This window comes from Cyanistes caeruleus, chromosome Z (genome assembly GCF_971803275.1).
Source record: "Cyanistes caeruleus chromosome Z, bCyaCae1.hap1.1, whole genome shotgun sequence".
In the NCBI taxonomy this organism is placed as follows: domain Eukaryota; kingdom Metazoa; phylum Chordata; class Aves; order Passeriformes; family Paridae; genus Cyanistes; species Cyanistes caeruleus.
Genome location: NC_141732.1, coordinates 7,697,951 through 7,725,272, shown reverse-complemented (window position 1 = coordinate 7,725,272; position 27,322 = coordinate 7,697,951). Strand labels below are relative to the sequence as shown.

Below are 27,322 nucleotides of genomic sequence, written 5' to 3'. Positions count from 1 at the left end.
TAAAATAATTCCCCATGAGTTCATAGCCCATAAACACCCTTGTAAGAAAGCTGTGAAAATGCGAGGGATATGAGGATAGCAAAATTTTTCCAGGGCTCCTGCAATTCCTGATAATGAAAAAACACCAAGAACCTGCTTTTCTCTAAACATGTCTCCCTACCATAACCAAAACCGCCCCTCCTCACCCTACAAAAACTCATATAAGTCTAGTGTATAGTTAGTTCTGCTTTACCATCCCAAGTTTTGTGTCTGCGTAGTCAGTTAGGAGAAGAAAAAGTTGGGTAGGGGGCCGGAAAAGTATCCAGGAGTTTTATTCTGGTTTCTTATACTTGCAATCCTGATAATAAGGTTTATTTTTTTCTGGCTAAGTTTTCAACCTGTTTTAACCTACTCCTAATGCATAACTCCCGCCCCCACCCGAAAAAAAAAAAAAAACAGAAAAAAGAAAGGAGTAAGTTTCCTGGTGATTGTAGCGTGTGCTAAAAGCAACGTCACTCTTTAGTACATTAATCAGAAAACGAAAAATTAGCAAATGTCAACCACTAGAAGGACAAGTTCAGTGAGGAGGTGCGGAGGGAGCTTTAGGCTGGTGTCAGACAGGCAGGCTGATGAGGGAGCATCAGGCAGACTTCCAGCAATCCCTACGTGGCAGTGCTCACCACAAGGGCCGTTTCCCTGGCAAAGATCCCCTCCCTGCTTCCAAGTACATTAGACACTGGAGCAGGTGACACTTTCTTTCATCTGTTGGTTGCTTGTTTTGCTAGGGGGAGAAGGCCGGTTCCTTATTCCCTTGCTCCAGCAAAGAAAGTTACTTCTGCACAGGCTTTGCTGCACTTTTCCAGCACTGGATGAGATTCCCATACACTTTTAGCTTTGCAGATGTCCAGTAGGAACTGCAAAGGCATTGTGCGCTATTTCCTCCTTTTCTGTGTCAGGGCTTTAGAGAACTACAAGCCTTGTTTTGCCCAGGGAATGTTGCTTGCTGCTAGTAGCCAAGGAGGAATATGGAATTCAGAGCCATATGCAGTAGGCTTGAATTAGCCCTTTTTTTCATTTAACGGGAGTGACTTAGAATCCCTTTGCTGTGCAAGCTGATGATTTCTCCTGAGTAGAGCAGGTTGGCTGTAGATGTGAAAAGCAAGAAAGTTGGAAGTGATAAGTAACGGCCTGTCCCTTGTGCTTGTCTCTTTGCACAGAGCCCAGAAGCAAGAGCAGTTTCAGCCCTGGCTCCCTCTGCACCTGGAGAGGGAGCCAAAGAGGGGGAAACTGAGCAAGAGGAGCAGAAGAGTGGAGCTGTGCTCACCGAAGAGGTGGAGCCATCCCAGACAGTAAGTGCCAGTTCTGGGTGGAGCTGTCTTTAGTGCGGGGCAGAGCTGCAAGTTTCTGGCCAGCCAGCGCTTGCTGTTGGAGGCTGAGGGTGCTGAGGGCTGGAGTCCTGGCAGCACCTAGCCATTCCCTCCAGCACAAGACAGCTGGGAATTGGGCTTTGAGCTGTCGTGCTGAGGCACCAAAGCGCTGGTGCTCATGTGCGGGCGAGCATGTGGCTGCTTGGCTCAGTGCAGCTCTGTCTCTTGGCTCCTCCAATGCCATGGCCAAGGGCACAGGTGGGAGTTCTGGGCCTCAGCAGGTCTGGTTGGTTTGCTTTCCCTTTTTGGAACCCTGTGTACGGCCAGTGGAAGTGTTCTGCAGTTGTGTGGAGTAATTCTTCATTTTTACACAGTCGCTTGGCCCATCTGTTTTTGGCCTCTTTTAAGCTGCTGCTGGGCGCTGATTGTCTGGTCCATGAACCTGGGGGAGGCGATTCTTGTTTGATGTGGCCAAGGAAACAAACTGCGTGGTTCTGAAGCCTTCCTCTGAGGCTAAAAGCAGAAGCAGCAAGCTTGTGTGGATCCATTTTGTGGTGATGACTGCAGCTTTGAAAGCTGCTTTGAAGCCTCAGCTCTGGGGTGACTCTGCAAGTCTTTTTGTGCTGTCTTGCGTTGCTAAGAACAGGAAAGGCGTCTCCAAATTCTGGATGCTGTCTTTGAAGTCAAATGTGTAACGTGGTGCCCGGGCGGCTGCCTGGGCCCAAAGCACCCAGGGGAGCCACTCAACAGCAGCTGAACGTGAGCCAGCTTGGGCCCAGGTGGCCAAGAAGGCCTGGGGCATGCTGGCCATGTGTGAGCAATAGTGGGGCGGCAGGAGCAGGGCAGTGAGCGTCCCCCTGTGCTGGGCAGCGCCGCGGCCGCAGCTGGAGTGCTGTGTCCAGTCCTGGGCCCCTGAGATCAGAAAGTCATTGAGGGGCTGGAGCATGTCCAGAGAAGGACAAGGGCATTGGGGAAGGCTGTGGATGACTATGGTAGTGTGATTTTAATGGTTATTTGGGGAAAGACGTAAGGAACACAGGGGAAAAGTGATTTCTTTGTGAGAAGGTGCTGGGCACTTTCTCTGTGCCTAAAAGAAGCCAATAGTGATCAAGTTGTGGGAAGTGACAACATTTTACAACAGCACTGAAAAATTCAATCTGCCCCTGGGAATGCACCAGTGTACAATGCACGAGCCTGGGAACTGACCCTTTTGCTTCCGGACCCAGGAGGTAGCAGAGGTGTGGTGAGGCCGGCCCTGCTCGCCCACGGCCTGGGCGGCCTGGGGGAGGCCGGGCCGGATGCCAGCGGCTCCTGGGCGAGGAATGGAGGCGGCAGGAGCCCGGCCCCAGGCTGGGCCTGGCCACGGCTGCTGACATCTTGCCGACGCTGAGTCCTGCGTGGCGCTTGACAGCTCCAGGCCGAGCCTACTTCCCCTGCCAGGGCAGAGAGGTGCCCCGAGTGGCCTGACATCCAGCACCATGCCTGCTGCGGCTACTAGATAAAAAATGGAACCCTGTCAGATAGGCAGATGAGACCTCCAGACCTTGTTCTTCTCTGCAGGGAGAGAAAAGGACAGTGACAACATGGGAAAAAGCAACCTAAAAACCTTGAAGTCAATGAAAGAATGAGTCAAAGCTGAAATCAAAGAGGGATGAGAAAATGGCAAATAGGACTAAAATATTCTTTCAGTAGTACCATAGAAATAAACAATAATATACTAAAATATCTCCTTTAATTCATGAGAGTGGGGGGGGGGATGAAGTACTGAGACTGTAAATCTGAACCAAAATATCCCTTAATAAAGCCAAGCAAATGTTAAAGAAGCTGTAACCCCATCAAAACTTTACAGAGAGAAAGAGATGAGAGGGATGCACATCCTTTGCACCCAGGGAGAGAAGAAAAAAAGGCTCTGTTTCCAGAGATGATTGCAAAAACCAACTAAGAAAAACCTTTGCTTTTAAACAACTCATCCATAAAATAATTCCCCATGAGTTCATAGCCCATAAACACCCTTGTAAGAAAGCTGTGAAAATGCGAGGGATATGAGGATAGCAAAATTTTTCCAGGGCTCCTGCAATTCCTGATAATGAAAAAACACCAAGAACCTGCTTTTCTCTAAACATGTCTCCCTACCATAACCAAAACCGCCCCTCCTCACCCTACAAAAACTCATATAAGTCTAGTGTATAGTTAGTTCTGCTTTACCATCCCAAGTTTTGTGTCTGCGTAGTCAGTTAGGAGAAGAAAAAGTTGGGTAGGGGGCCGGAAAAGTATCCAGGAGTTTTATTCTGGTTTCTTATACTTGCAATCCTGATAATAAGGTTTATTTTTTTCTGGCTAAGTTTTCAACCTGTTTTAACCTACTCCTAATGCATAACTCCCGCCCCCACCCGAAAAAAAAAAAAAAACAGAAAAAAGAAAGGAGTAAGTTTCCTGGTGATTGTAGCGTGTGCTAAAAGCAACGTCACTCTTTAGTACATTAATCAGAAAACGAAAAATTAGCAAATGTCAACCACTAGAAGGACAAGTTCAGTGAGGAGGTGCGGAGGGAGCTTTAGGCTGGTGTCAGACAGGCAGGCTGATGAGGGAGCATCAGGCAGACTTCCAGCAATCCCTACGTGGCAGTGCTCACCACAAGGGCCGTTTCCCTGGCAAAGATCCCCTCCCTGCTTCCAAGTACATTAGACACTGGAGCAGGTGACACTTTCTTTCATCTGTTGGTTGCTTGTTTTGCTAGGGGGAGAAGGCCGGTTCCTTATTCCCTTGCTCCAGCAAAGAAAGTTACTTCTGCACAGGCTTTGCTGCACTTTTCCAGCACTGGATGAGATTCCCATACACTTTTAGCTTTGCAGATGTCCAGTAGGAACTGCAAAGGCATTGTGCGCTATTTCCTCCTTTTCTGTGTCAGGGCTTTAGAGAACTACAAGCCTTGTTTTGCCCAGGGAATGTTGCTTGCTGCTAGTAGCCAAGGAGGAATATGGAATTCAGAGCCATATGCAGTAGGCTTGAATTAGCCCTTTTTTTCATTTAACGGGAGTGACTTAGAATCCCTTTGCTGTGCAAGCTGATGATTTCTCCTGAGTAGAGCAGGTTGGCTGTAGATGTGAAAAGCAGGAAAGTTGGAAGTGATAAGTAACGGCCTGTCCCTTGTGCTTGTCTCTTTGCACAGAGCCCAGAAGCAAGAGCAGTTTCAGCCCTGGCTCCCTCTGCACCTGGAGAGGGAGCCAAAGAGGGGGAAACTGAGCAAGAGGAGCAGAAGAGTGGAGCTGTGCTCACCGAAGAGGTGGAGCCATCCCAGACAGTAAGTGCCAGTTCTGGGTGGAGCTGTCTTTAGTGCGGGGCAGAGCTGCAAGTTTCTGGCCAGCCAGCGCTTGCTGTTGGAGGCTGAGGGTGCTGAGGGCTGGAGTCCTGGCAGCACCTAGCCATTCCCTCCAGCACAAGACAGCTGGGAATTGGGCTTTGAGCTGTCGTGCTGAGGCACCAAAGCGCTGGTGCTCATGTGCGGGCGAGCATGTGGCTGCTTGGCTCAGTGCAGCTGTGTCTCTTGGCTCCTCCAATGCCATGGCCAAGGGCACAGGTGGGAGTTCTGGGCCTCAGCAGGTCTGGTTGGTTTGCTTTTCCATTTTGGAACCCTGTGTACGGCCAGTGGAAGTGTTCTGCAGTTGTGTGGAGTAATTCTTCATTTTTACACAGTCGCTTGGCCCATCTGTCTTTTGGTCTTTGTTAAGCTGCTGCTGGGCGCTGATTGTCTGGTCCACGAAACTGGGCGTGGCGATTCTTGTTTGATGTGGCCAAGGAAACAAACTGCGCGTTTCTGAAGCCTTCCTCTGAGGCTACAAGCAGAAGCAGCAAGCTTGTGTGGATCCATTTTGTGGTGATGACTGCAGCTTTGAAAGCTGCTTTGAAGCCTCAGCTCTGGGGTGACTCTGCAAGTCTTTTTGTGCTGTCTTGCGTTGGTAAGAACAGGAAAGGCGTCTCCAAATTCCGGATGCTGTCTTTGAAGTCAAATGTGTAACGTGGTGCCCGGGCGGCTGCCTGGGCCCAAAGCACCCAGGGGAGCCACTCAACAGCAGCTGAACGTGAGCCAGCTTGGGCCCAGGTGGCCAAGAAGGCCTGGGGCATGCTGGCCATGTGTGAGCAATAGTGGGGCGGCAGGAGCAGGGCAGTGAGCGTCCCCCTGTGCTGGGCAGCACCGTGGCCGCAGCTGGAGTGCTGTGTCCAGTCCTGGGCCCCTGTGATCAGAAAGTCATTGAGGGGCTGGAGCGTGTCCAGAGAAGGACAAGGGCACTGGGGAAAGCTGTGGAGGAGAGGTCGTATATGGAGGAACCAAGGTTGCATGGTCGTCCGAACTTGAGGCTGATGAGGGGGGGTTCAGCATGCCCTGAGTCTATCTAAGTGTTTGATATATTGTAGCTAGTGAAATTATTTCCTTTTTTTATTCCTTTGGGGTTTTTTTACGAGGTGAAGACTTCTTTATTTTTCCTTTTTCCCCTTAACAAATTTTTTCTCTAAATATTTCTTGCTTTTTTTCCAGTATTAGATGAATTTCTGATATAGATTTAGTTTTTCTCGTCGCAGATCTGATCTATGGAGTAGTTTCGCAGGACACCTCTCTTGAGGCTGCGGTTTTGGTGCAGAATGAGTTGTTCTGGTTCTTGGCCAATTGTAGGCGCTTGCACTTTACTTTCTGATTAACAGTGTTCGTGTCTTTGGCAGGTCTCATTCCAGCCACTGGCATGGGAGCAGTATGTGTTGTGTTTGGGAACTGGGCAGATAATCAGTGTCCTTTCACTCCAGCTGGTCCTCAGAGATCAGTGCAACTAGGAGGGGCTGGGCTTTGTTTCTGGTTACAGCCACTTTAGGCACCATCAGTGTGGGTGAGTCCAAGAGAAGAACTTGTCTGAGCACAGATGGACAAAGAGTGCAGTTCCCAGTGCAGTGCTCTGGGTCTGATCACATTCTGTAAGAACCAGCGTGGTCCAGATTCCCCAAGAGTGTGGTTTATTGAAGCAACAGGAGAGCAAGTTCAGCATTGCTGCTGATGGGGGCACTGGCTTCCAAGTGTTGATGTGTGTAGGGACAGAAAGGATAGTAAAGGCAGTTTATCTGTAATAATCAGATCTCTGTATCTGAGAGCTATTATCTATCTATCTATCTATCTATCTATCTATCTATCTATCTATCTCTCTGTCTTGAGTAGGCAGCGATTTTTCTCCCTGTAAACCTGCTTATTTTTTTTCCCCTCAGAGCTTTTTTCCTACACTAGTCTCTTCTGCACTGAATCCCCAATTTATTCTTTAAATTTTTGCCTGTCCTAATGAGGTGTAACTCTTCCACGTTGTAGGTGGTTTTTGGTGACTCTGGTCATGCATGCATTACATGACACATGGTTTCCTTCATTGGCATCCCTAGGGGTGTGTCAATTCATTTGTTGATGGGGCCTTTGGAGGATCTCTGTTAGTGCCGCTCAGAATTCTCAGATGACAAAAGAGGGAAAATAAACACCTTGATCCTCTTCCATATACTCAGGTGGCCATAGGGGCTCTCTGACCTCCATCAGAGGATCAAATTGCACACATCCTAATCTCCTGAATGAGCAGGATTTCTAACAAGAGTGTAGATGTCAGAAAGGCAGGAATGGTGGTGCAGGCCTGAAGAGAACATGAACTCCACAAGTGTCTCTCACAAGGGATGAAATCACACAGGAAGCCACCTGCAGAGCCAGGATGGAGCTGTGGGACAGGGCTGAGTGTGAGTGACTATGGAAAGACAAAGAGGACAGAGCAGAAGGGGAGGGAGGCCCTCAGCAGACCCTTGAGAAATGGCACACATTTCCTGTCAGCTGCCCAGGAGTCTGTTGGGGATTCAGACCCAGCTGGACGCTGATTGTACTGCCAGTGTCACTTTGGAATCTGTGTCTCCCCATGGGCAGAGAACAAGCCAGAAGGACTGAGGAGGCCAGGAGTCCCCGAGGCACTGAAAACACAGAGCCTTGTAATCTGCAGAGATCAGTACTGGGACAGGAGGGTTACAGTGGAAGCAGAGATGGGGGGAAGCAGAAAGAAGTGACTGAGTGAGTGTGATTTTGAGGGTGAAAGAGGAAAAAGCTCAGACTGATGGAAGCTCCAAGTCACTTGTACTCCATTTTTGTGGACAGTGCATCAAGGCAGAGCCGCGAGCAGAGTTGCCTGAAGCTCAGGATAACATTGTGGTAGTGAAGAGGAGGCACGAGGAAGACATAAGAACCATCCAAGAGAAGACAAGAGTTCATCAGCAGAAGGGCAATCAACAAGACCAGGAAAGTGAAAGAGTTGCAGCCACTCCATTCACGAAATTTCCACTCTCTTGCTTTTTACAAGACATCAAGGAAAAGCTGCAAGCCCGGCTGCATGAAACCAAAGCTAAGTTCAGCGCAAGGGAAAAGTTGATGGAGGAAGAAATGCAAACTATCAGAGAGAAATTTAGTCCCCTCCCTCAGACTCTACAGAAGCAAGTGAGTGAAACAGCAATAGACACTGCAGTCACCAGTCTGGTGTTTTCTGCCCTTGTCACCTTTCCACTGCAGAGCATAGAGGGGTAGTGGGATGCTTCTGAGTGCCATCCTGCTGTAGTGTCTATCACAGCCACTCTGAAGGGCATTTCCTGGTGTGCTGACTCTCAAATGTTGCCCTGAGCAATGGGACTAATCCTTTGGCCTTTTGGCCAGCAGTCATCCTAATTGATTCCTGCTGGCCTGTTCCTGCTGGCCTTGTTTCTTGAGGTGTTTTTACAGGAGAACATGGTGACCCAGAGGGGGGATTGAAACCAGCTGTCTGTATCCCTTATAAACCTGCTCTGTCCCTTTCCTCACAGTCAATGACTCTTGGCTGACAGGGCCAAGCTGTAGTCTCTGAATGTTTTGTTCTGTTTGACTTGAGGTGGAAGTGTTGACATCTCACCAGCCAGGCTGCGAAGGCATCCAGCAAATGAGTGGAGTTGAAGAGTCCCGAGGTGGATGTGAGGCACAGGAACGGCCAAAATCAGAGAAGGTGAGGGTTCAGCATGTGTCAAAGAAGGTGCAGGAAAAGTGGACTCAGTGGGAGGATGTAGAACAGTTGAACAAGGAATTACACGTGTGTCTGTAGCCCTTGGATGGGGAAGAGAATACTTGTGAGGAAGTGGAACGGTCATTGTTGCAGCCATCCTTAAGAAAATCCACAAAAATTTAAAATGAATCTGGCCATGAACTCAAGTAAAATCAACCTTTGGTTTTGACCCATGCAGTTTGAGAAGTCGACATCCAAAAATCCTTTTTAAGAGCCCTGCATATGGCTGACAGCATCTTGCTGAGGGCTTGCACTTGACATGGGATCTCAGGGTAATCTCTGCCAGCCAGCTTTCTGACACAAACCCATTTCTTGTCTCAGATCTACACAGCCTCTGTCACTGAAGGTGCTGCAGGAGGCTCCTGCAGCCTCTGTAAAGAGGCATTTGTTCCCCAACCTGAGAAGCGGAGCCCAGGCAGATTGTTCATGCCCAGCACTGATACAGCTGCTGCTCAGCAACACAAGAGCAAGGATGACTCCCTGGAGCTACTGAGTATGTCTTGTGTATTTCTTGTCCAAGGGACAGTGTACTGTGTGCATGTGCCAGCAAAGCTGTAACAAATGATCCTCCACAGTTTGATGTCACAGGGACATTTTGGACTCCCCACAGGAACTGCTGTAGAGAATGAGACTCTGTGCTGCCCGTCTGTCTGTGCTGCAGAGCTGTCTGTGTGGTTGCTGTTGCTGTTACCCAGCCACAAAGGGTTCAGAACCCCAGGCACTGGGGCTGCCTTTTGTATCTCCTGGAAGCTGGGATCTCTGTTTTAAAGTGAGCATCTTGCATTTTGTTTCCCTCAGGAAAAATGGTGAACATGGAAAATCCCAGGACGAAGTACACTGAACTGGAAAATATTGGCAGTGGGTGAGTCCAACCCCAGTTACTTCTCCAAAACCATGGGCCAGGTGTTTTTCTAGTGGAATATCTACCAAGTATGAAGACAGACAAGCTGCAAACATGTTCAGACACTGGGGATAGATTGTCCCATCTCTCTCAGTGCTGGCTCAAATTGGCAAGTGTGGTCAGAAAACATTGTCAAAGACATCTCCATGCTGCCATGGTCTTGCCTGCGGCAAGGAGGAGGATGTGGAAGAAGACAGCCGTGTCTCTCAAGTGTGGGACAGCTCTGTGGTAATTTCTTTAGCGTTTTTGCATATCTCCAAATCATACATCCACACTAATAAAAGGAGAAGAAGCTACCACCAATGAGAGCTGTCAGATAACAGGTCTCAAGAGCATTTCTTTCCCAGAGTTTGCTAAAGGAAATACTCCATGCTCAGGATTAGAACTGCACAGTTTAGAAACTGATACCTGAGATGAAGGAATAAGATGTCTTTTTGAGCTGAGGCAGGAAAGCCCAGCACTTCAGGAACTGGCCCATTGCCCATGGATTTGAAGGGAAAATGCATCATCTGCCTTCTGGTAGACCCCTCCTGCATCCTGCAGCTTTTAGACACTTGCATAGGAAATCCTATGTGGTTTGACTTTCAGTCCAAGATCTAAGTGTCTTCTCCTTTCTTTGCTGCTGTTTTGTTTCTAGGACTTTTGGGGAGGTTTGTAGAGCACTCGACACTGCCACAGGAGGAGAGGTAAATGTCAACAGCACTCACAGACTCTGCTGTTCTCGAGGCGTTTCCCCACTGATGGGAGCTGTGGCTGGAACTTTGGGTAGAGCTGTGCAGCAAAGGCACAAGAAGAACAGACTGGTGCCAGCCTGCAAATTGCACTTGGGACAGTCCTTGTCCTTCTCAGGTGCCTGTAGGAAGGCAAGGAGCCCTCTCGCTCTCAATTGCTAAAACAGAGGTGATGCCTTAAGGCATCTCACTGCTCTTTGAGGCTACAATTCAGAGTCCTGAATCCTCATTTCTGACTGCCAGCAAATATATCTGAATGTTACTGGTAGCTGCTTAGCCACCTGCAGTGCTGCACTTGGGAGCCACATGCAGGGAGAGATCTGCAAGGTGCTCCTAAAAGCCCCAAGCCCTGCCCATAGCACATGATGTATCCACTGAGAACTAAGGGATGGAGTGTTTCTTCTGAATCCCAGACTGAGCAGAAAAGAGTGTGGTCAGAGCTTTGTGGGTGATAGTTGGGACATCTTTGTTGCCAAGTGGGCAAGGCAAAATGTCAGTGGCCATGTGTCCTGTCACTGGCCCCAAGGGAGCAGAGAATTGGGCTGTTGGAATGTCAGTTCCTAATTACTCCAATGTCTAACCAAAGGCACTTTGGCACAGCTCGGCTGTGTCACTGCAAAATCACTTGCGCTGTGTGTGTTATAGTCTTGTGCCACCAGCTTCTTAAGTTACTGATTTTCAATATCATTTTAGGTGGCCATAAAGAAAATAAATCTCCAAGGACTGAGGAAGAAGGGACTAAGAGTCAATGAACTCATGGTCCTGAAGAAGCATAGGAATCCCAATGTGGTTACCTGTTTAGACAGGTGAGTTGTGCTTTTTGCCCATGAATGTTTGTTTACATACTGCAGACATGCAAGGTAAAAACCCGCTTTGGACACTGGCAGAAAATTGAGCTGTTAATTACTGGTAAATTATTATTGCTGAGAGGACATGGGGAAACACCATAAATTCCACAAGAGTTAAGAATTATGTGGGGTGTTATACATTGGAGGAGAATCTTAGGTATTAGGCATTTCGGAAAGTCTGTACCGCTCAAGTACCTCAGCCAATAGGGAAAGAGAGAAGGGACATGCGGCTGGCAAATGAGGATAAAAAGGAGGCTGTGCCCTTCAAAAATTTGAGAGATCCCAGGGGAATGTCCCACGGCCCCTCCCTTTATTCAAAATTTTTGGCCATAAACCTCTGGTGTTTGGGAATTTATTTTCCTGACATTGCACATCTCCAATGTATCGTTAGAGAGTGCATCTTGTCTGCATGAATCTTCTCTGGCACATGTAGTTTGAGAATTGCTCAAAAACCTGGATCAGTCATATCTTACTAAATCAATAGCCTGTAAGTTCACGTACTCACCACATTCTTTTGGGGCTTGATTTTTTCAAATGATTTCTTACGTGCGGATAAACAAACAAGGATTTCCCTTGAATTGGCTCCCCTTTTTTCCATTGCTGTCCATGCCAGAAAGACTATGTGCTTGTTTCCAGAACCATGAACGTGACAGGATTTCTTATCTGTTACTAAGCTGCATTTTTCACTTGCTGGCCACCTAAAGACATCTCCTTTTTGCAGTTTGCATCTTTATTCTTGAGACAGATTGCAAACACTGCACAGCCTAGAGGGGATGGCTATTCCTGTTATTCTGTCCTTGTCACAAAGACACCTAGAAACAAGACTCAACCAAGAAACCAAAGTAGCCATGCATGTGTGTCTCCATGTACTTGTTTCCCTCTTTCAGCTACCTTGTGGATGAGCAATTGTGGCTGGTGATGGAGTACATGGACGGAGGCACTCTGAGTGATGTTATCAGCCAGACCCACCTGTCTGAATATGAGATGGCAGCCATCAGTCGGGAGGTCAGTGATCCCATCTATACCTCCAAGGGTTTGGGCAGGATTGTCTGTGGAACTAGGACTCTGAATGGGAGTGATTTCATGTGCCAGGCTTTGTTTCTGTGTTGCTGGTACGCTATGGGCAAGCAAGAGCATCTCAAGTGAACTGTCTGCCAGTGCCCCTACACTCATTGTACTCACTTCTTGTATTCTTATCTCATGCTGTTGTATTCTAACTCTGTTGCTTGTATTTGGATTTGCTGTTCTCCACTTTGCCTCTCTAAACATTTATCTTGAGCCTGTCTGCACTGCATTCCCTGCCTGTAAAAGCAAAGGTGCTGGTTGTCAGGATTTGAAATGAACAGCAGAGAAGAGAAAGTGACTCATTTCTCACAGTCCTCAGCTGGAAAGGATAGTAGTGCAGCCAAAATGCTCTTTGCTTCTGGCAGGTGACTGATGTGATACTTCCAAGTCTCTGCTGAGGCCAGCAATAAATCCTTTGTCATGCAGCCTGCCACCCAAAAGTGATCCACTTCACACCAAAGGGAGGGACTTTTTCCTGTCTTGGAGAGCCTTCCTTTGTCCTCTGGATGGGGAGAGGACATCCACTGCAGCTGCAGTCACTCTGGCTGGTTTGCAGGGGACAGTCTACAACAGCAGTTGCTGCTGCTGTTTCAAAAGCTGCCATGCCTTTCCTGACAAAGGTCCTGATCTGCTCCTATTGCAGCAGGAGCTGAGCTTCTCTGCTGCCTCTTCCTCTCAGTGGCACTGTGCTCTACCATTACTCCCCATTCCCCTGCAAAGGGAATTTTTACAGCTGTTTCCTTGCTTGTGTGATGAAATCACATCACTCATTTTTGCCCCCTTGTTTCTATTTCTCTCTCAGTGCCTACAAGGACTGGATTTTCTTCATTCGAACCATGTGATCCATCGAGATGTGAAGAGCTGCAACATCCTTCTCAGAACCGATGGCTCTGTCAAGCTGGGTCAGTGTATTCTTGGTTAGGTTCAGCCTTCCAGGGATGTGGGGTGTCGGGCTGCTTTCAGTGACTGCCAGCTCCCCAAAAATGGTGCTGCTGGCAGTGGAGGGGCCCTGATGTGGGCTGAGGGCTCAGTTGCAAATGTGCAGAGAGGTATGATAAGGAAGCACATTCAAGAGTGGCATTGGTCTGTGTATGTGTGTGTCCGTACCAGAGGGAGGGAGCAACAATCTGAACCTCCAGGGGAATAAAGGCCACTGCTGTGAGCAGCGATTAAAACCCAGGGTTTTTTGGGAGGTGGCCAATCCCATACTTCCTTGGCTAAGGCTCCATGGAAATGGAGAATGGAAAGTTGTCCAGGAGATTCAACAATACATTCTGAGACTGGGAGTGGGCAATTCTTTTGCTTGGTTTCCTTTGGAGCTGCTTTTCATGGTGTGTTGTTTTCTCCACAGCTGACTTTGGCCTTTCTGCTCAGCTCACCCCTGAGCAGAGGAGACAGTGCTCCGTGGCCGGCACTTCTGGGTGCAGGATGCCTGAAGTCGTGACAGGGCAACCATATGGCCCCAAAATGGACATATGGTCTTTTGGAATCGTGGGCATCGAAATGGTGGAACGAGAAGTTCCTTCCTGGAATGAAATTCCTGTCTTGGTAAGGAGAAAATACTCTCTGATCCTGCCGACTTTCTCACCTGTCCCATGTCCTGTGTGCAATTGGACAAAATGCCATTGCCATCTGCTGGCACCACTTCCACCAAGGTCCCCTTCTAAAAATGTCCCTGCAGCACATCAGCATCTGCTGTAGGTTTGGTTGCATCAGAAGAGAAGTGGCAGGTACCCAGTTCAGAAACGTGCCATTTTGTCCTTCAGCCATTCCTGACATTTCTCCTTTGCTTTTTGAACACTGTTGGAGCTTTGTCTCTGAAGGACAAGAATATTTCAGTGGAACAGTAAGATGTGTGATGAATATCTTTCAAAATGGAGGTTGAATCTTCCCAGTTTCAGTTTTAGAGAAAAAGTAAGAAAAGAGGAAAAGGAAAAGAAAAAGAAAAAGAAAAGGAAAAAGAAAAAGAAAAAGGAAAAGAAAAAGGAAAAGAAAAAGAAAAAGGAAAAGAAAAAGAAAAAGAAAAAGAAAAAGAAAAAGAAAAAGAAAAAGAAAAAGAAAAAGAAAAAGAAAAAGAAAAAGAAAAAGAAAAAGAAAAAGAAAAAGAAAAAGAAAAAGAAAAAGAAAAAGCACCCTTGTCTGTTTCTTAGTCGTCTAACAAGTGGATGAACTCGCAGTTAGGTGCCTGGGGCTGGGATCCAAGGTGTGTGGTTGACACCGGTGCTGTTCCTTTAGCACAGGAGCAGGGCCATCCTGGATCGCACAGTGCCAGTGACAGTGAGGACTCCAGCTCCCCACCATGTTGTGTGGCTGAGCTCAGCTCCACAGCGACAGAATAAAACCTCCTTTGTGACCTCTGGTGATGTGGGAAAAGGAAAGAAAGCTGCAAGGATTACTTTTACTCAAGGGGAATGTGTTGGCTGTTTTAGGATTGGGAGGTTTCCTGTGGATTGAAGAACACATGATAACAAAGTCTCTCTGGTCACCATCTACTTCAGTGCCACCAGCACAGAGCTGTTAGCATTGGGATGGGTGCTTTTATGGAGACCATGGCAGAGCCTGGTGTCATGGAGAACTTGCAAAAACCTCCCATTTCTTGCCTGGCACTTTGTGGAATGCATTGGCATTTCATGAATGCATTGACTTGAGTATCCAAAGGAGCAGAGGATTACCATAGGGATGGCACTTCTCCTTCTTCTGTGTTGACCATGAGAAGGTTTCCTTTTTGCCACGTAAAGAAGCTGAAACCTGCAGACTGCTGAGACACAGAGCTGCAGGCAGCCCCTGTGTGCCCCTTTGTGCCTAAACTGGCATTTTCATCCCAATACATTTGTGCAGGCATCTTAGTATGTCTGTGTTGAATATGAGATTCCAAATGCTTGTTTCCTTGCCTGAGGAATGCCTGGTGGTTTTCCTTTCTTTTCTTCCAATTACCATTGTTTTCGAGAACAACAGCGGCAAAAGCTTGATGAGTTTTGTTTTCTGGCAGCTGTGCTTAAGGGACCAACAAGCACTGCAGAGATTATTCATGTAATAATCCTTGGAAGCAGTAGAGTTAGTATAGCTAAGTCTCCAAAATAGTCATATGACAAAATATGTCAAGCTGGTGTGAATCCTCAGAGAAGGAAACATGCTTTTGGTGATGTAGTTCCCATAACCAGGTCAGTCGATGAAATCAGCTGCCAAGGCAAGATCTGCTGGATGCTGGAAAAGCTGCATTGGGATTAGGTTTTTTCTTGGTATAGGACAGTCACCTCTACCTCTCTGCTATGGCAGAAACTGCCAGTGCAGAGTGGAACTTTAACAATGGGCTCTGGGAGAGCAGTTACAGATGGGAAAGAAACAGGTGGAGCCTTGTGTTTCCTTTTTTTCCAGCATCAACGGATAGCCACAGGAGGGAGACCAAAGCTGCAGCAGCCCGACCTATTCTCACCATGCCTGTGTGATTTCCTGTGCTGCTGCCTGCAGACAGACGAGGCACGGCGCTGGTCTGCCAAGGAGCTCCTGCAGGTAAAATGCCGAGAGGCTGCAGGTGAAACAGTGACCCAGGGATGGGCTCCTCCTCCACTGCAATCCAGGTCGTCAGATGAGCCTTCCTCCTCCTCACCTGTAGGGACCTGTAAAGGTCACCTGATCCAAGTGCCCTGCAATGAGCAGAGAGATCTTTAAAAGGATCAGGATGCTCAGAGCCCTCTCCCACCTGCCTGGAATGGTTCCAGGGACAGGGCACCTACAAGTTCTTAGGGCAACCTATGCTAGTGTTGCATCATGGTCTGAGTGAAGTTCTTCCTTAGACCTTAGGGGCGCTGACTTGCTCCCTTTTTAAAAAAAAATATTAGCCCACATCCTGTTGTAACTGGACCTGTTCAAAAAGATGTCCCACACTCCCTCAGAAGCCAGTTAAAAGATCTGGAAAGTGGCAATGAAGTTTCCCTGGGGTCTATTCTTCTCCAGGCTGAATAACTCCAGGTCTCTCAGCCTGTCCTCAGAGGAGAGGTGCTCTGTCCTGACACTGTTTCTGTTGCCCTGTTCTGTAATTTGGTGGGGTGTTCAGTTTTATCTAAAGGCAAGAGAATTGAAGTAGAGCAATCCAGATTACAGAGGTGTGTAATGGTGGTGGAGGAAGCCAAGGAAACCAGTCCTGGCTGAGTGGTCAGAGATTTGGCTGTGGGAAGGAGGGGCTGTCGAGGGCTCACTGTGAACCTCCGAGGGGCCCTGGTTTGTGCCCCCTGCCCCTCTCTCAGAGGTTTCTGCCGTGCAAACAGGGACAGCTGAGTGGGACTTGTCCCTGCCCCATCCTCAGCCTGGCACGGTCAAGCAGACAGCAACTGCCCCAGGGTTACTGCCAGGTTGTGTGGCAGAGAGGGAACTGCAGGACCCAGTGCCACTTGGCTGTCCCTGCTGGGAAGGAAGGTGCCATCCAGCACTGGAGGAGCAGGGCATGGAAAGGTAGACACTGCTCGGTCTGCCTGTGGAAATTAGCACAGTGCCTGTTTTTCAAAAAGAGGCACCTATGAGGCTTTGGAGTTTCCTGAAAGGTAGAAACCCCAGGGACAGAAAGCACCATTTCTAGAGCAGTGGCGGGGAAACAGTCCCATCAAGATTAGACACCAGAATTCATGGATGAGTGGGACTCTGGGCCAGGTTTGCCTGTGATGGCAAGGTTCTGCACATGAAGATGGAGGTGCAGATGATCCCATCTTCTGGGTCTTTCTAGGAAGCAGAGGAATCCTGAGTGAGTCTGTGAAGCTCTGAGCTTGGAAAGTCATGGTTTAATGCTTTTTGTTGTTTTTTTTCCTTTGGACAGCATCCATTTGTAACATCAGCCAAGGCAGCATCCACCCTGTCACCACTTGTCATTTCATTGAAGAAGAAGAAGTGTGACGGAAGACACTGTCTTCATAACTAGTGTAGAGTAAGACTGTAGTGTAGGATTGACGAGTAGTTTTGTCGAGCAGGATTATCAGGTAGTAGGATTGTAGAGTAGGATTGTCAGGTAGTAGGATTGTAGTGTAGGATGTAGCATAGGATGGTAGAGTAGGATTATAGAGTAGGATTGCTGAGTAGGAGGACTGTAGTGTAGGATGTTGTGTAGGATTGTAGAGTAGGATTGCAAATAAATAAAGTTTTCTGAAACATCAACTCATTTGGAAGATTCTCCTCCTTCTAACTCTTTCAGAAATCTCAAGGAAACTATATAGTTTAATGGGTGGGAACTTGATCCTTGCAAGAGAAACAATGGATTGGTCAATGGGTGGGCAGTTAACTTTTGAAAGAGGAACAGTTCATAATGGAGCCATTGTTGGCATGGAGTCGGTATTCTGAGCCATCGTGGTCTCATCTCACGTGCCGGCCATGTGGGAGCTGATGCTGTCACTGGGAAAATTGCACTCCTGAGCAGGAGATATAAGGCCTGGTTCTGGCTTGGAGGGCTGAGAAGGATGAGATGCAGACTGTTTTGATGCAAGGGATGTCCTGAAAGTGCACTGCCTACCTGCCCCTCCCACCGGGCACCATGCTCCATCTCCTTCTCCTGCTCAGCGGGTTTTTGGGAATCGAGGGGTTGGCATGTACTATGTGCTACTGCAAGTAATAGAATAAATTTGCTTTGCAACCCCAGTTGGGTCTTGGCTCTCTACCAGACAGCCTCAGGACAGCCCTGCTCTCATGTCAATAAATTCTGAGAAGTGATTTAAATATGTCCATTAATTTGGGGCAGTGTTTAGCCTGTGAGTTTCAGCAAAGTATTGAATACGTCTTAGTTCCATGGATACAAACTAGTAGGTGAGATTGCTGGGTGTGCACAAGTTCGGGAAGGGATTCCCCTGACACCCAGAGCAGAACTAAAATAATGCCTCCTTTCTAACCCTGAGCTGGCCGTGGGGATTGGACCCTGCTTGGTGACTTTAAATTTGGCAATTTCTATTGAGCAGGTAGGAAAAGTCCAAATGAAACCTGTTCCAGCTGTTTCCTGTTGCACCACAGGAGCTGGTGGGGGAAGTTGTTAGTAAGATGCTCTGGGATGCGACCTCTGCTTACAGAATGTTCTCCTGTAGTCTTGTAATAAATGGAATTGATTCATGCTGACTGAATTGTAACTATTTGGAAAGTTGTTATTAGAAGCAATCAAAAGAATCAGTGTACAAGGCAGATGTACCCCTCCCAGATGTTGCATGTTAAAATTGAGGTACAAGATGTAGTTTGGAAGGTAAGTGATGTCCCAAGATGAAAATGGCCTCGAGATGGACAAAATTAGAATGACTTTAGGCATAGGGCATAAAAATTATTAAATGTAAGACTAATCAATAGACTTACCCAACACAACACTCAGTACACATGCGCAAACCTGTGAGGCCATGCAGAGGACAGCGAAGATGAGTGTAAGCCTTTGTCCAAAGACACCCAAAAGAAGACTGGAGACTCCCTAACCGCAAATGACGCATAAACTGTGAAGAATAATGAAGTAAAGTCAAAAAAATCATAAATAGGAGGAAACTTTTGGGATACATTAATGAATATGTATAAGCATACAGTATGTAAGTTTAGCTTGAAATGCTTTGTTTTGTACGTGAGGCAGGATAAGAAGCCCCCTCCATACCCCGGTTTGATTTGCTTATGCTTTAATCATACTTAATTACTGGTAAATTGTATATATAAATTGCATTTTTTGGCTAACTTGTATTTATTTACTAAACTGTATTCTTTTATACTAAATTACTATTCAATTTACTAAACTGTATTCATTTTTAATTAAACTGCTGTTAACTCAAGGGATCTAGTTGTTGAAATCTAATTTCATTTATAACAGTCCCCTCTGGTGTTTTATGTACCCCAGTTACAGCATTCTACTTATGTCATTCCTTGTCCCCAGCAAAGAGTTATGTCATCCCAGGAATCCACTCCAGTTCTAGGATGTTCCCTGCTTTTGTTTTCCCTGTTGGTTCCCATTCCCTGTCACTCCACCAAGACCCTGGTTGGCTGTTATCCCTCGGCTCCACCTCTGCATCAGTCCTGTGCCCTCAACCCATTGGTCCTCAGTTCTGATGTTCTGCCCTTCCCTGTCTGTGGATAACTTCAGTCCCTGCTTTGTTCTGGGTTCTTTGTCCCTGGTTCCGTTCTGTGAGAGATCAGTAGACTCCACAGGACTGCCATACAAAGAACCAGAGTGAGCTCTCAAACACGAATTCCGCCCCTGTGATGTCCCAGAGCGGCCGTCCAGCCGTGCCAGACCTGCCGGCTCCCGGCTCTCAAACTGCGTCAGTGAATCTGCGTCAGGAATCGCCAACCCGCCCCGCTGCTTGTGTTCCCTCCTGGTTTGTACTCAAGAGACCCTGCGCCTGCCGTCCCTCTGGCTGATTCAAAGCCTTCAGTGAACCCCCCCTCCCCGTTTCCTCCACTCCTCTCCTCTGTCCCTGAAACCCCCTGAGTCTCAATCCAGCTTCCCAAGCCCTATCGCTGCTCCGCCTGGCTCGGATCCCTCCACACAGAGAGCTCCTGCTCCTTTTTCCCCTGCACCTCCCCCCTCCCCTCCCCGTCTCCTTTGGGAATGTTTCATCCAAGGTAAAACCTAACCCATTTATCTCAACCTGCTGTAATAAATGTAGTTATGAATAAAAATTCGTAAAGACCTAAATAAATATATCTGTAGTAATAATAACATGAGAGAATATAAAATATAGTGTGGCCAAGGATTCCTCCCTAGGTCCAACCGCAAACATCCATTTTAAAGATAACAATTCTAGCCGGCACCGGGATAACAATCCTAGCCGGCGCCCATCAACCTAAAAGAATAAGCAGGACACGAGCAATCAAACTAGACAAAGAAAAAAGCCCAGCCGAGATATTCTTCGGCTCCAACACCGGAGCCAACCACTCTGTCCTGATGGCCCAAACCAGGATGAAATCAAGGAACACCCAAGACCTTTTTACATATGAGGAGACTCTGCCCCACTGTCTATTGATTCAGTTCGCCGGTTCCAGGAAATCCATTCAACCAACTATCAAGACGCTTTGTTGAACAGTGACTGCTCGGAGTTTTGGCCTCAGGGCACAAAACTCCTATAAGAACCCCAGACTGCAGCTCATACAGTGTGGATCTGGGAACACCTATACCTTTGGGTATAGACCCCTGTCCACCCAGCACTGCGCTGATCTATTTTATTGTGGTTTTTTTCTCCCATTTGTGATTGAAATTGTTTTATAATAAATCGCTGTCTATATTAATCATATTTTGCCGTTGCATTTATAACAGATTTGGTGCCGTGACTCGGATTGGAGAATCTGCGGGGAATCTCACTGCCCAGGATGGGTATCCCCGCTGATTTCGGCGGCCTGGTGAGTTGAGAACCCCCGCAGCTTGTTCCGACTTCCGAACTAAATTTAGACTGAGATAAAACCACAATAAAAAGGAGACGGATCCGGAACGGAGAGCTCAGGAAGGCACGGAGCCTTCAGGAAGCTGCGGCTTGCTTTGCTCGTAAAACGTCTGTGTGCACGAAGACATCCACGCAGGAAAATAGCTGTAAGTACTGCTGGTTGAGCGGGTGATCGGGCGAGTGTGTGAGACGTGATCTGATCACGAAGCGAGTGTGGATTTCAAAGCCGCGTTTCCATCCTCCCGCGAGGGAATTGGCCGGCTGCGAAGGAAGCGATCCAGAGTGAAAGTTTTTTTCTCACGACACACACTTGTCAAAACCTGAGGCCAAAGGGTGTCTCAGGGGACTGATCACAAGAAACTAAAAGGGGAAGGATACGTCCTGTCGGGCTCGGGAACTGGTAAACCCTCTTAGTTAAACGGATCAAGGTATAGGTCCGGAAGAGGATCAAAAGCGACGATTACAAGAGACCTCAGCTCAGCTAGTTGAAGGGTGAGTATCGAAAAATTTTGATTCCTCGAATAACTGTGAAAAAGAACACAACGCAGAAAACAGAAACAGACTCGCAGAAGAGTCGAGGATAGGTAAGAAACTATATATTTGCGAAGTATGGAGCAGAGAAAAAGTAAGCTACAAAGAAAGAGCACAGGGAAAAAATCCCTCCGATCCAGAGGAGAGATCACCAGATATCCCGCTGGAAAGTCCCTTGGGGTAGATGTTAAAACACTGGGAAGATTGTCCCCTGAGGAAAGGGAAATCAAAAGAAAAATTAATACATTATTGTATAGAAGTTTGGGGAGGACAGGAGTTGAGAAGTCACCTTACTTAGCCAGTGTTAGGCACATTTGAAAAATAGACATGTAATAAGTTGTTCTCCTATGTGGAGAACAAGGACCCCTCGGACCCCAAGGAGAGGGAATATGCTAAGCTCTGGTTAAATGCCAGGGTAGGGCTGTTCCAAATGAAACAAAAAGAAAAACGTGAGTCGAAAACTGAATCCTGGGAACCCCTTGACCACTTACCTCCCCCGTACCATGGACTGGCTGGGCCGTCCTCCCCAGATCAAGTGGTGCCTTCAGCACCTTCGGGCCCCCGAGACCAACCCACTGGGATGCATGTGTCTCAAGCGGGAGACTCGGTGCCGGCAGCGATGCCGGCAGCCCTTCCCCTTTCCCCGCCTGCAAACACCGTAGCCACAGGAGTCTCTTCAGAGGTTCCTCCGGCACAAGGCTAGGGACAGTTCTATCCGTCCTTGCCGGTCCGGCCGCCACAACCAGGACCCTCCCATATACCAGAGGGGAACTCTCCCGGTAACCGGGTGGCGGCAGAGTTCCCACAATCAACAAAAGGGAAAACCCCCACAAACCTCCAGTTCCCCTCCTGCAAGTAGAACTCATTTGAAAGCAAAAATGATGGGCGAGGAGAGGGGAGAGAGTAGTGAGAATGAGCACCGGTTGTTCCCTCTCAGGGAAGTACCGACAGCCCCGGGAGTGATTGGATTTGTGAATGTTCCCCTTAACTCCGGGGATGTGCGAGTGTTTAAAAAGGAGATGGGGCGATTGTTAGACGATCCTTTGGTGTGGCTGAAAGGCTGGATGACTTTTTAGGAAGTAGTATTTACACATACGATGATCTTATGGCCATCCTGAGATCGCTGTTTAATCAAGAGGAGAGAAAAATGATTAAGCAAGCTGGTATCAGGGACTGAGACCGACGCAATCCACAGGGGACACCAGGTGACCAGAAATGGCCTAGCGTGAGCCCAAGCTGGAATGCCCAGACGGAGGAGGGCAGGCGGAGCATGATGGATTTAAGAAACATGATTGTTCAGAGAATAAGGGAGGCAGTTCCCCGAGGTCAAAACATTAGTAAAGTGTTCGGGGAATGTCAAGGGAAGGAGGAATCGCCCACGGAATGGGTAGAGAGGTTGCGGCGAAGTTTTCAGATCTGCTCTGGAACTGACCCGAACTCTCCCGTGGGGGAGGTCTTACTAAAAACACAATTTGTTGCCAAATCCTGGGAAGACATTAGGAGGAAATTGGAAAAGATTGACGGGTGGCAAGATAAAAGCCTCCAGGAATGTTAAGTCCAATCTTAAGGCAGGAATCAGACAGCACACCAATGTGATGTGGAACTGAGACCTTTATTTCTTGCTCTTGCATTACTTATATAGTTTTTGCCAAGCATCTAAAAATAGAATACAAACTTATAGCTCTAGTTTATAACACTGTTTTCGTTCTTCTCTAAACACGTTACTATCCTTATGTTAAAGCAAATTACTAGATGCTTGCAGACCTTTGTGTGATCTTTCTTCTTGCTCAACGAGCAGGAATACTTACCACCTTGTTTTCTTTGGCAGTCTACTGTTGAGGTCAGCATGCTCTGTAAAGAGGCTGTAAGCTAAGCACACCTGCAAAAGCCTCAACACTTCCCCCTCTTTTTTCAAAACAGAATCAGCTATGGCTGATATACAACCAGACAAACAATGGATCAAACATGGGCCTACAAGTAACACAATGAATAAAAACTTATAACAGTTCAAAATCAATTAAATCATAAACGTTATTAATAAGATATGTAATATAAAACTACTATTAATTACTAAAGCACTGCACCAGCATCCCATAGTTAGCAAACAAACAAAAACAAAACAATCAGTGAAGGATTGGGTAATCACCTCCGGAAATGATTCTCCAAGCCCACTTCAAAATTGATCTAGCTGTCATATCAACAGGGTCAAATTGCTGAGTCAAAAGGTGACTCAAATACTGTTTTGGTACAGAAAACATCTGGATTTGCTGGCAAACATTCCATCGAGGTAAAGTCAAGGCTTGGCCAGGGCCTGGCTTTAAACTGGAAAGATGCCTCTTAACATATTTCTAGAACAAGGTTCTCAATAGTAGCAGCTATGAGATGCTTACAGCACTGCAAACTGTTAAAATGCATTTGTACAAATCAAAGGATCAGAAGCCTTAGGTACCAGACCAATTAAACCATGCAGTAGTTGGTTTAATCTAAAGCCTCTCCTATGGCAGCTAATCTTCAACAATGATACATCTTCTTGAAATTCTGGAAACACTGAAAAATAAGAAAGCTATAACAAACAAAAACTGCAGAGATTGAAACAAACAATAGAACTCCCGATGAAATCAAGGGTGTCATAGACTGTATTCACTTCTATCCACAAGCAGGTGTTCATCAGTGTTTCATCACTGCTGTTTCAGTTGTGGCTGTCTTCATTTCTCTAAAAAAAATAACTATACTTTGCAGTTTAAACAAGTGTCTCCAATAAAACATAAAACAATTTAAATTAAACAATATTTAAACCTGACAATAATTGTTTATAACAAAAGGAAATAACAAACTTAACCTTAAATGAATATCTAAGTTAGAAAACTTAAAAACATTCAAGCCTAAACATAATAAAACTTGACTATCTTTAGTTCTATTAACACTTAATCTATATTAAATGAAAACATAACTTAATCTTATTCTGTTATTACAAAAAAAGCAACTAGAAGTGTGATATATACTTTTTAAGCAATGTAACAATAACATGAATTCACTATAGAGATTATAAAAATGTAACAAATTTATCACAATTTTATGTCATCTAACTTTGAGCATAACCTACAATAACTGCGAATGCTACTAAAAATACCCATTTACAACAGGAATTTACCCAGTACATACCCAAATTGGTTAGGATTCTAAAATGCAGCCTTCTAGAAAAAAAACTACAACAACACAAGACCCGGCAGGCTGCCATTCAGCCTCTGCAGCACTCTTCAAGAACATCAAGTCAAATTTTTAAACTAAAATCTAAATTGGTATATATGCAGTTATGTGTTTTATATAACAAAAGAACTCACATTGAAATTACTTTACCAAAACTGTGGAAGAAACAAGCAAATGGATAATACATACTCTAACTCAACTTTGTTTTGCACAGTAAAGTTCTCTGAACTAATTATCTTTTAAACCACAAATCTCTTCTGTAGATAACATTAATTGGAAGGTTTTCCTAGAAGCTGTAAATCACACCATATTTTAACCTTAAGTTCTAAAACCAATTATTGCAAAGCAACTTCTGTTAAACACTTTTTCTATCTTTTTTTTTTTTTTTTTACTTTCAAAAAAATCACAATAACTTTTCAGTAAAATCTTAAAAACTGCAATTGCATAAACTCACAATTATATAAAACACAAAATTAACTCTACAATGATATATAAATACATTTTGAAAACCCAATAAATCGTGACTTTTTAACAAACTGGGTATTATCCGGGTGCTTTTTCTTAGAGAGGGAGCCGGGGGGTGAACTGCCCACCCTGCTGCTGCTCTCTGCTGCTGTTATCTTCTTATTTCTCTCTTTTCCTCTGGCGTTATTAGAGTCACAGTTCCATACTTAGAACAAAGATAATTATCAGCTTCTTCCACAGACCATTCCCTATCTTTCACATAATTCAAAAGGACTTTGCGTTTGCTTAATGACAAAGATTGTGATGGCCTCGGAGATGGCTGTTTCGGTGTTAAAGGGGAAGGTCCCGGCACACTATCATTTAGATCTCTTTATTGACTTTCAATGTTCTTAAGTCCACTCACAATTGCATCGTCTGCCTTTTTATACGCTTGTTTTACAGTAGCAGATTTTGCATCTCGGTCTAAACATTGCATTTCTTGTAGAAGTTGTGTCATAACGCTTGCTTGTTGTGATAGTAAAGTTTTTAATGTCTCTGACTCAGTCTGGGGATCAGGAGGGAGGGGGACTGCAGCTGGGTCAATTTCCATGGGCAGCGGAAGAGCAGAGGGTGGCACTGAGTGGTTTACAGGGGACAATGTCTGCGGGACTTGGGAATTGCCGTCTTATGGCGGAATCAAATCATCATAGGGTCTCTTACGTGCTGGAGCAGCAATCATATGAGGGGTAGGAATATTTTTGTTACTCCAATCACAGTCATTTTCACTCCTTGGCTGCTTGTTACTCGACCTTTCAGCTGCTTTTCCTTCCGCAGCAGCGTAAATTCCCTTCACAGATGCTTCAATCTCAGCCTCTGCACCCAACTGCTCTATCATTAATGTAACTTGATGATACGTTTGTGCTAGAGCTTTAGCTTCTTTTGAGCCAGATTGTACAGCTAGCCACAGATCTTCTCCCACCCTTTTCCAGGCGGCATTAGTAAAAACATCGTCAGTCTCAGTGATTAATTTCTGCCGCTTTGCCCAAAATAATAAATCTGTCAGAAGCGTACGATCTAAAGGAGTCCCCGCTTTCTGACTCATCCGGAGCAAGGCTTCTATCGTAGCTTTCTCCACGGCTGATACAGCATTGCCCATCCCACCAATTTCCAGCTCAAGGCTGCCGACTCACCGGTCGAATCTGTGGCCACACGCGTCTCTCTCGGACGCCCGGTCGCAACCGCTGTGGGATTTTTCTTCTTTTCAGCCTTAGATTATGCCAGACTCTTCACACCCGGGACTGAAGCTCATCACGTCAGGGTCCCCAGATGTTAAGTCCAATCTTAAGGCAGGAATCAGAGCACACCAATGTGATGTGGAACTGAGACCTTTATTTCTTGCTCTTGCATTACTTATATAGTTTTTGCCAAGCATCTAAAAATAGAATACAAACTTATAGCTCTAGTTTATAACACTGTTTTCGTTCTTCTCTAAACACGTTACTATCCTTATGTTAAAGCAAATTACTAGATGCTTGCAGACCTTTGTGTGATCTTTCTTCTTGCTCAACGAGCAGGAATACTTACCACCTTGTTTTCTTTGGCAGTCTACTGTTGGGGTCAGCATGCTCTGTAAAGAGGCTGTGAGCTAAGCACACCTGCAAAAGCCTCAACACAGGAGCTTCTGAGGGAAGCTCAAAAAGTATATATGAGAAGGGAGGATGAAAAACAGAGACTGCAAGCTAAGGTTTTGGTAGCTGTGGTCAAAGAAGTCCAAAAGCAAGAACAAACACAAGGTAAGTTTAAAACACTACCTAGAAAACAGAAAGGCACTCACAAGGCAGCCCCTACCCCGCGGAGAGAGCTCCCCGAATGTTACTACTGTAAGAAGGTAGGACACATTCAGCGGGATTGCAGGCAAAGAATAAAAGATGAAAAGATTTTCAAGAAGATTAGGGCTGTCAGGGGCTCTTTAATTTGAGGACAAGAACATCCAAGGAGCCCTTGATAAAATTAAAAGTGGGTCCCCAGTGGCAGGAGGTAAGCTTTTTAGTGGACACTGGAGCAGAGAGAAGTACCCTGCAAAAATTGCCAGAGGGGTGTGTGACAAGCAGAGAAAAGGTTTTTGTAATTGGAGCCAAGGGGGATCCTTTCAAAGTATCTGTAATAGAGAATGTGGAAATAGAATCGGAAAATAAAATTTGTTTAGGAAATTTATTCCTTGTAGAAGAAGCAGATTATAATTTATTAGGAAGAGACATGATTGTTGCATTAGGAATTAATATCATTGTTAAAAACTCTGAATTAGTAGTAAAAATATTCAAACTGACTCCCAAAGATGAAGAAGAAATTAACCCTAGAGTGTGGCACTCAAAAGGGGGAATAGGAAAATTAGATATCAAGCCTATTAAAATAGAAATCGAGGACCCTGAAGACCCTATAAGGATCAAACAGTACCCCATCCCGATGGAAGGGAGAAGGGGATTGAAACAAGTAATTGACAACCTCCTTAAAGGGTGTACCCTGGAACCCTGTATGTCTCAGCATAACACCCCCATCCTGGCTGTAAGAAAAACAGATGGCAGTTTCCGATTGGTTCAGGACCTCAGAGCTGTAAATGCTAGAACCCGAACCAGGTTCCTGGTGGTGGCCAATCCTTACACTTTACTGAACAGGCTCTCACCTGAAGATGTATGGTATAGTGTAATCGATTTAAAAGATGCTTTTTGGACTTGCCCTCTGGATGAAAAGAGTAGAAATTATTTCGCCTTTCAGTGGGAAGACCCAGACAC

At 46.1% G+C, this 27,322-nt stretch overlaps 1 protein-coding gene across 14 annotated transcripts in view; it reads left to right on the top strand.

The window, feature by feature from the left end:
• The window catches only part of LOC111924468 (uncharacterized), a 74,727-nt gene extending 57,609 nt beyond the window's left edge, over positions 1-17,118 (top strand). For all 14 annotated transcript variants that reach the window (XM_086867746.1, XM_086867739.1, XM_086867742.1 and 11 more), the window contains 13 exons: positions 1,197-1,328; positions 4,516-4,647; positions 7,504-7,839; positions 8,264-8,374; positions 8,753-8,924; positions 9,230-9,293; positions 9,970-10,018; positions 10,757-10,869; positions 11,799-11,916; positions 12,779-12,878; positions 13,328-13,524; positions 15,352-15,486; positions 16,784-17,118. In XM_086867746.1, the coding sequence (XP_086723872.1) occupies positions 1,197-1,328; positions 4,516-4,647; positions 7,504-7,839; positions 8,264-8,374; positions 8,753-8,924; positions 9,230-9,293; positions 9,970-10,018; positions 10,757-10,869; positions 11,799-11,916; positions 12,779-12,878; positions 13,328-13,524; positions 15,352-15,486; positions 16,784-16,885 (1,761 nt within the window). In that variant the 3' untranslated portion in view covers positions 16,886-17,118. The remainder of the gene's footprint in view (positions 1-1,196; positions 1,329-4,515; positions 4,648-7,503; positions 7,840-8,263; positions 8,375-8,752; positions 8,925-9,229; positions 9,294-9,969; positions 10,019-10,756; positions 10,870-11,798; positions 11,917-12,778; positions 12,879-13,327; positions 13,525-15,351; positions 15,487-16,783) is intronic.
• Positions 17,119-27,322: the final 10,204 nt, after the last annotated feature.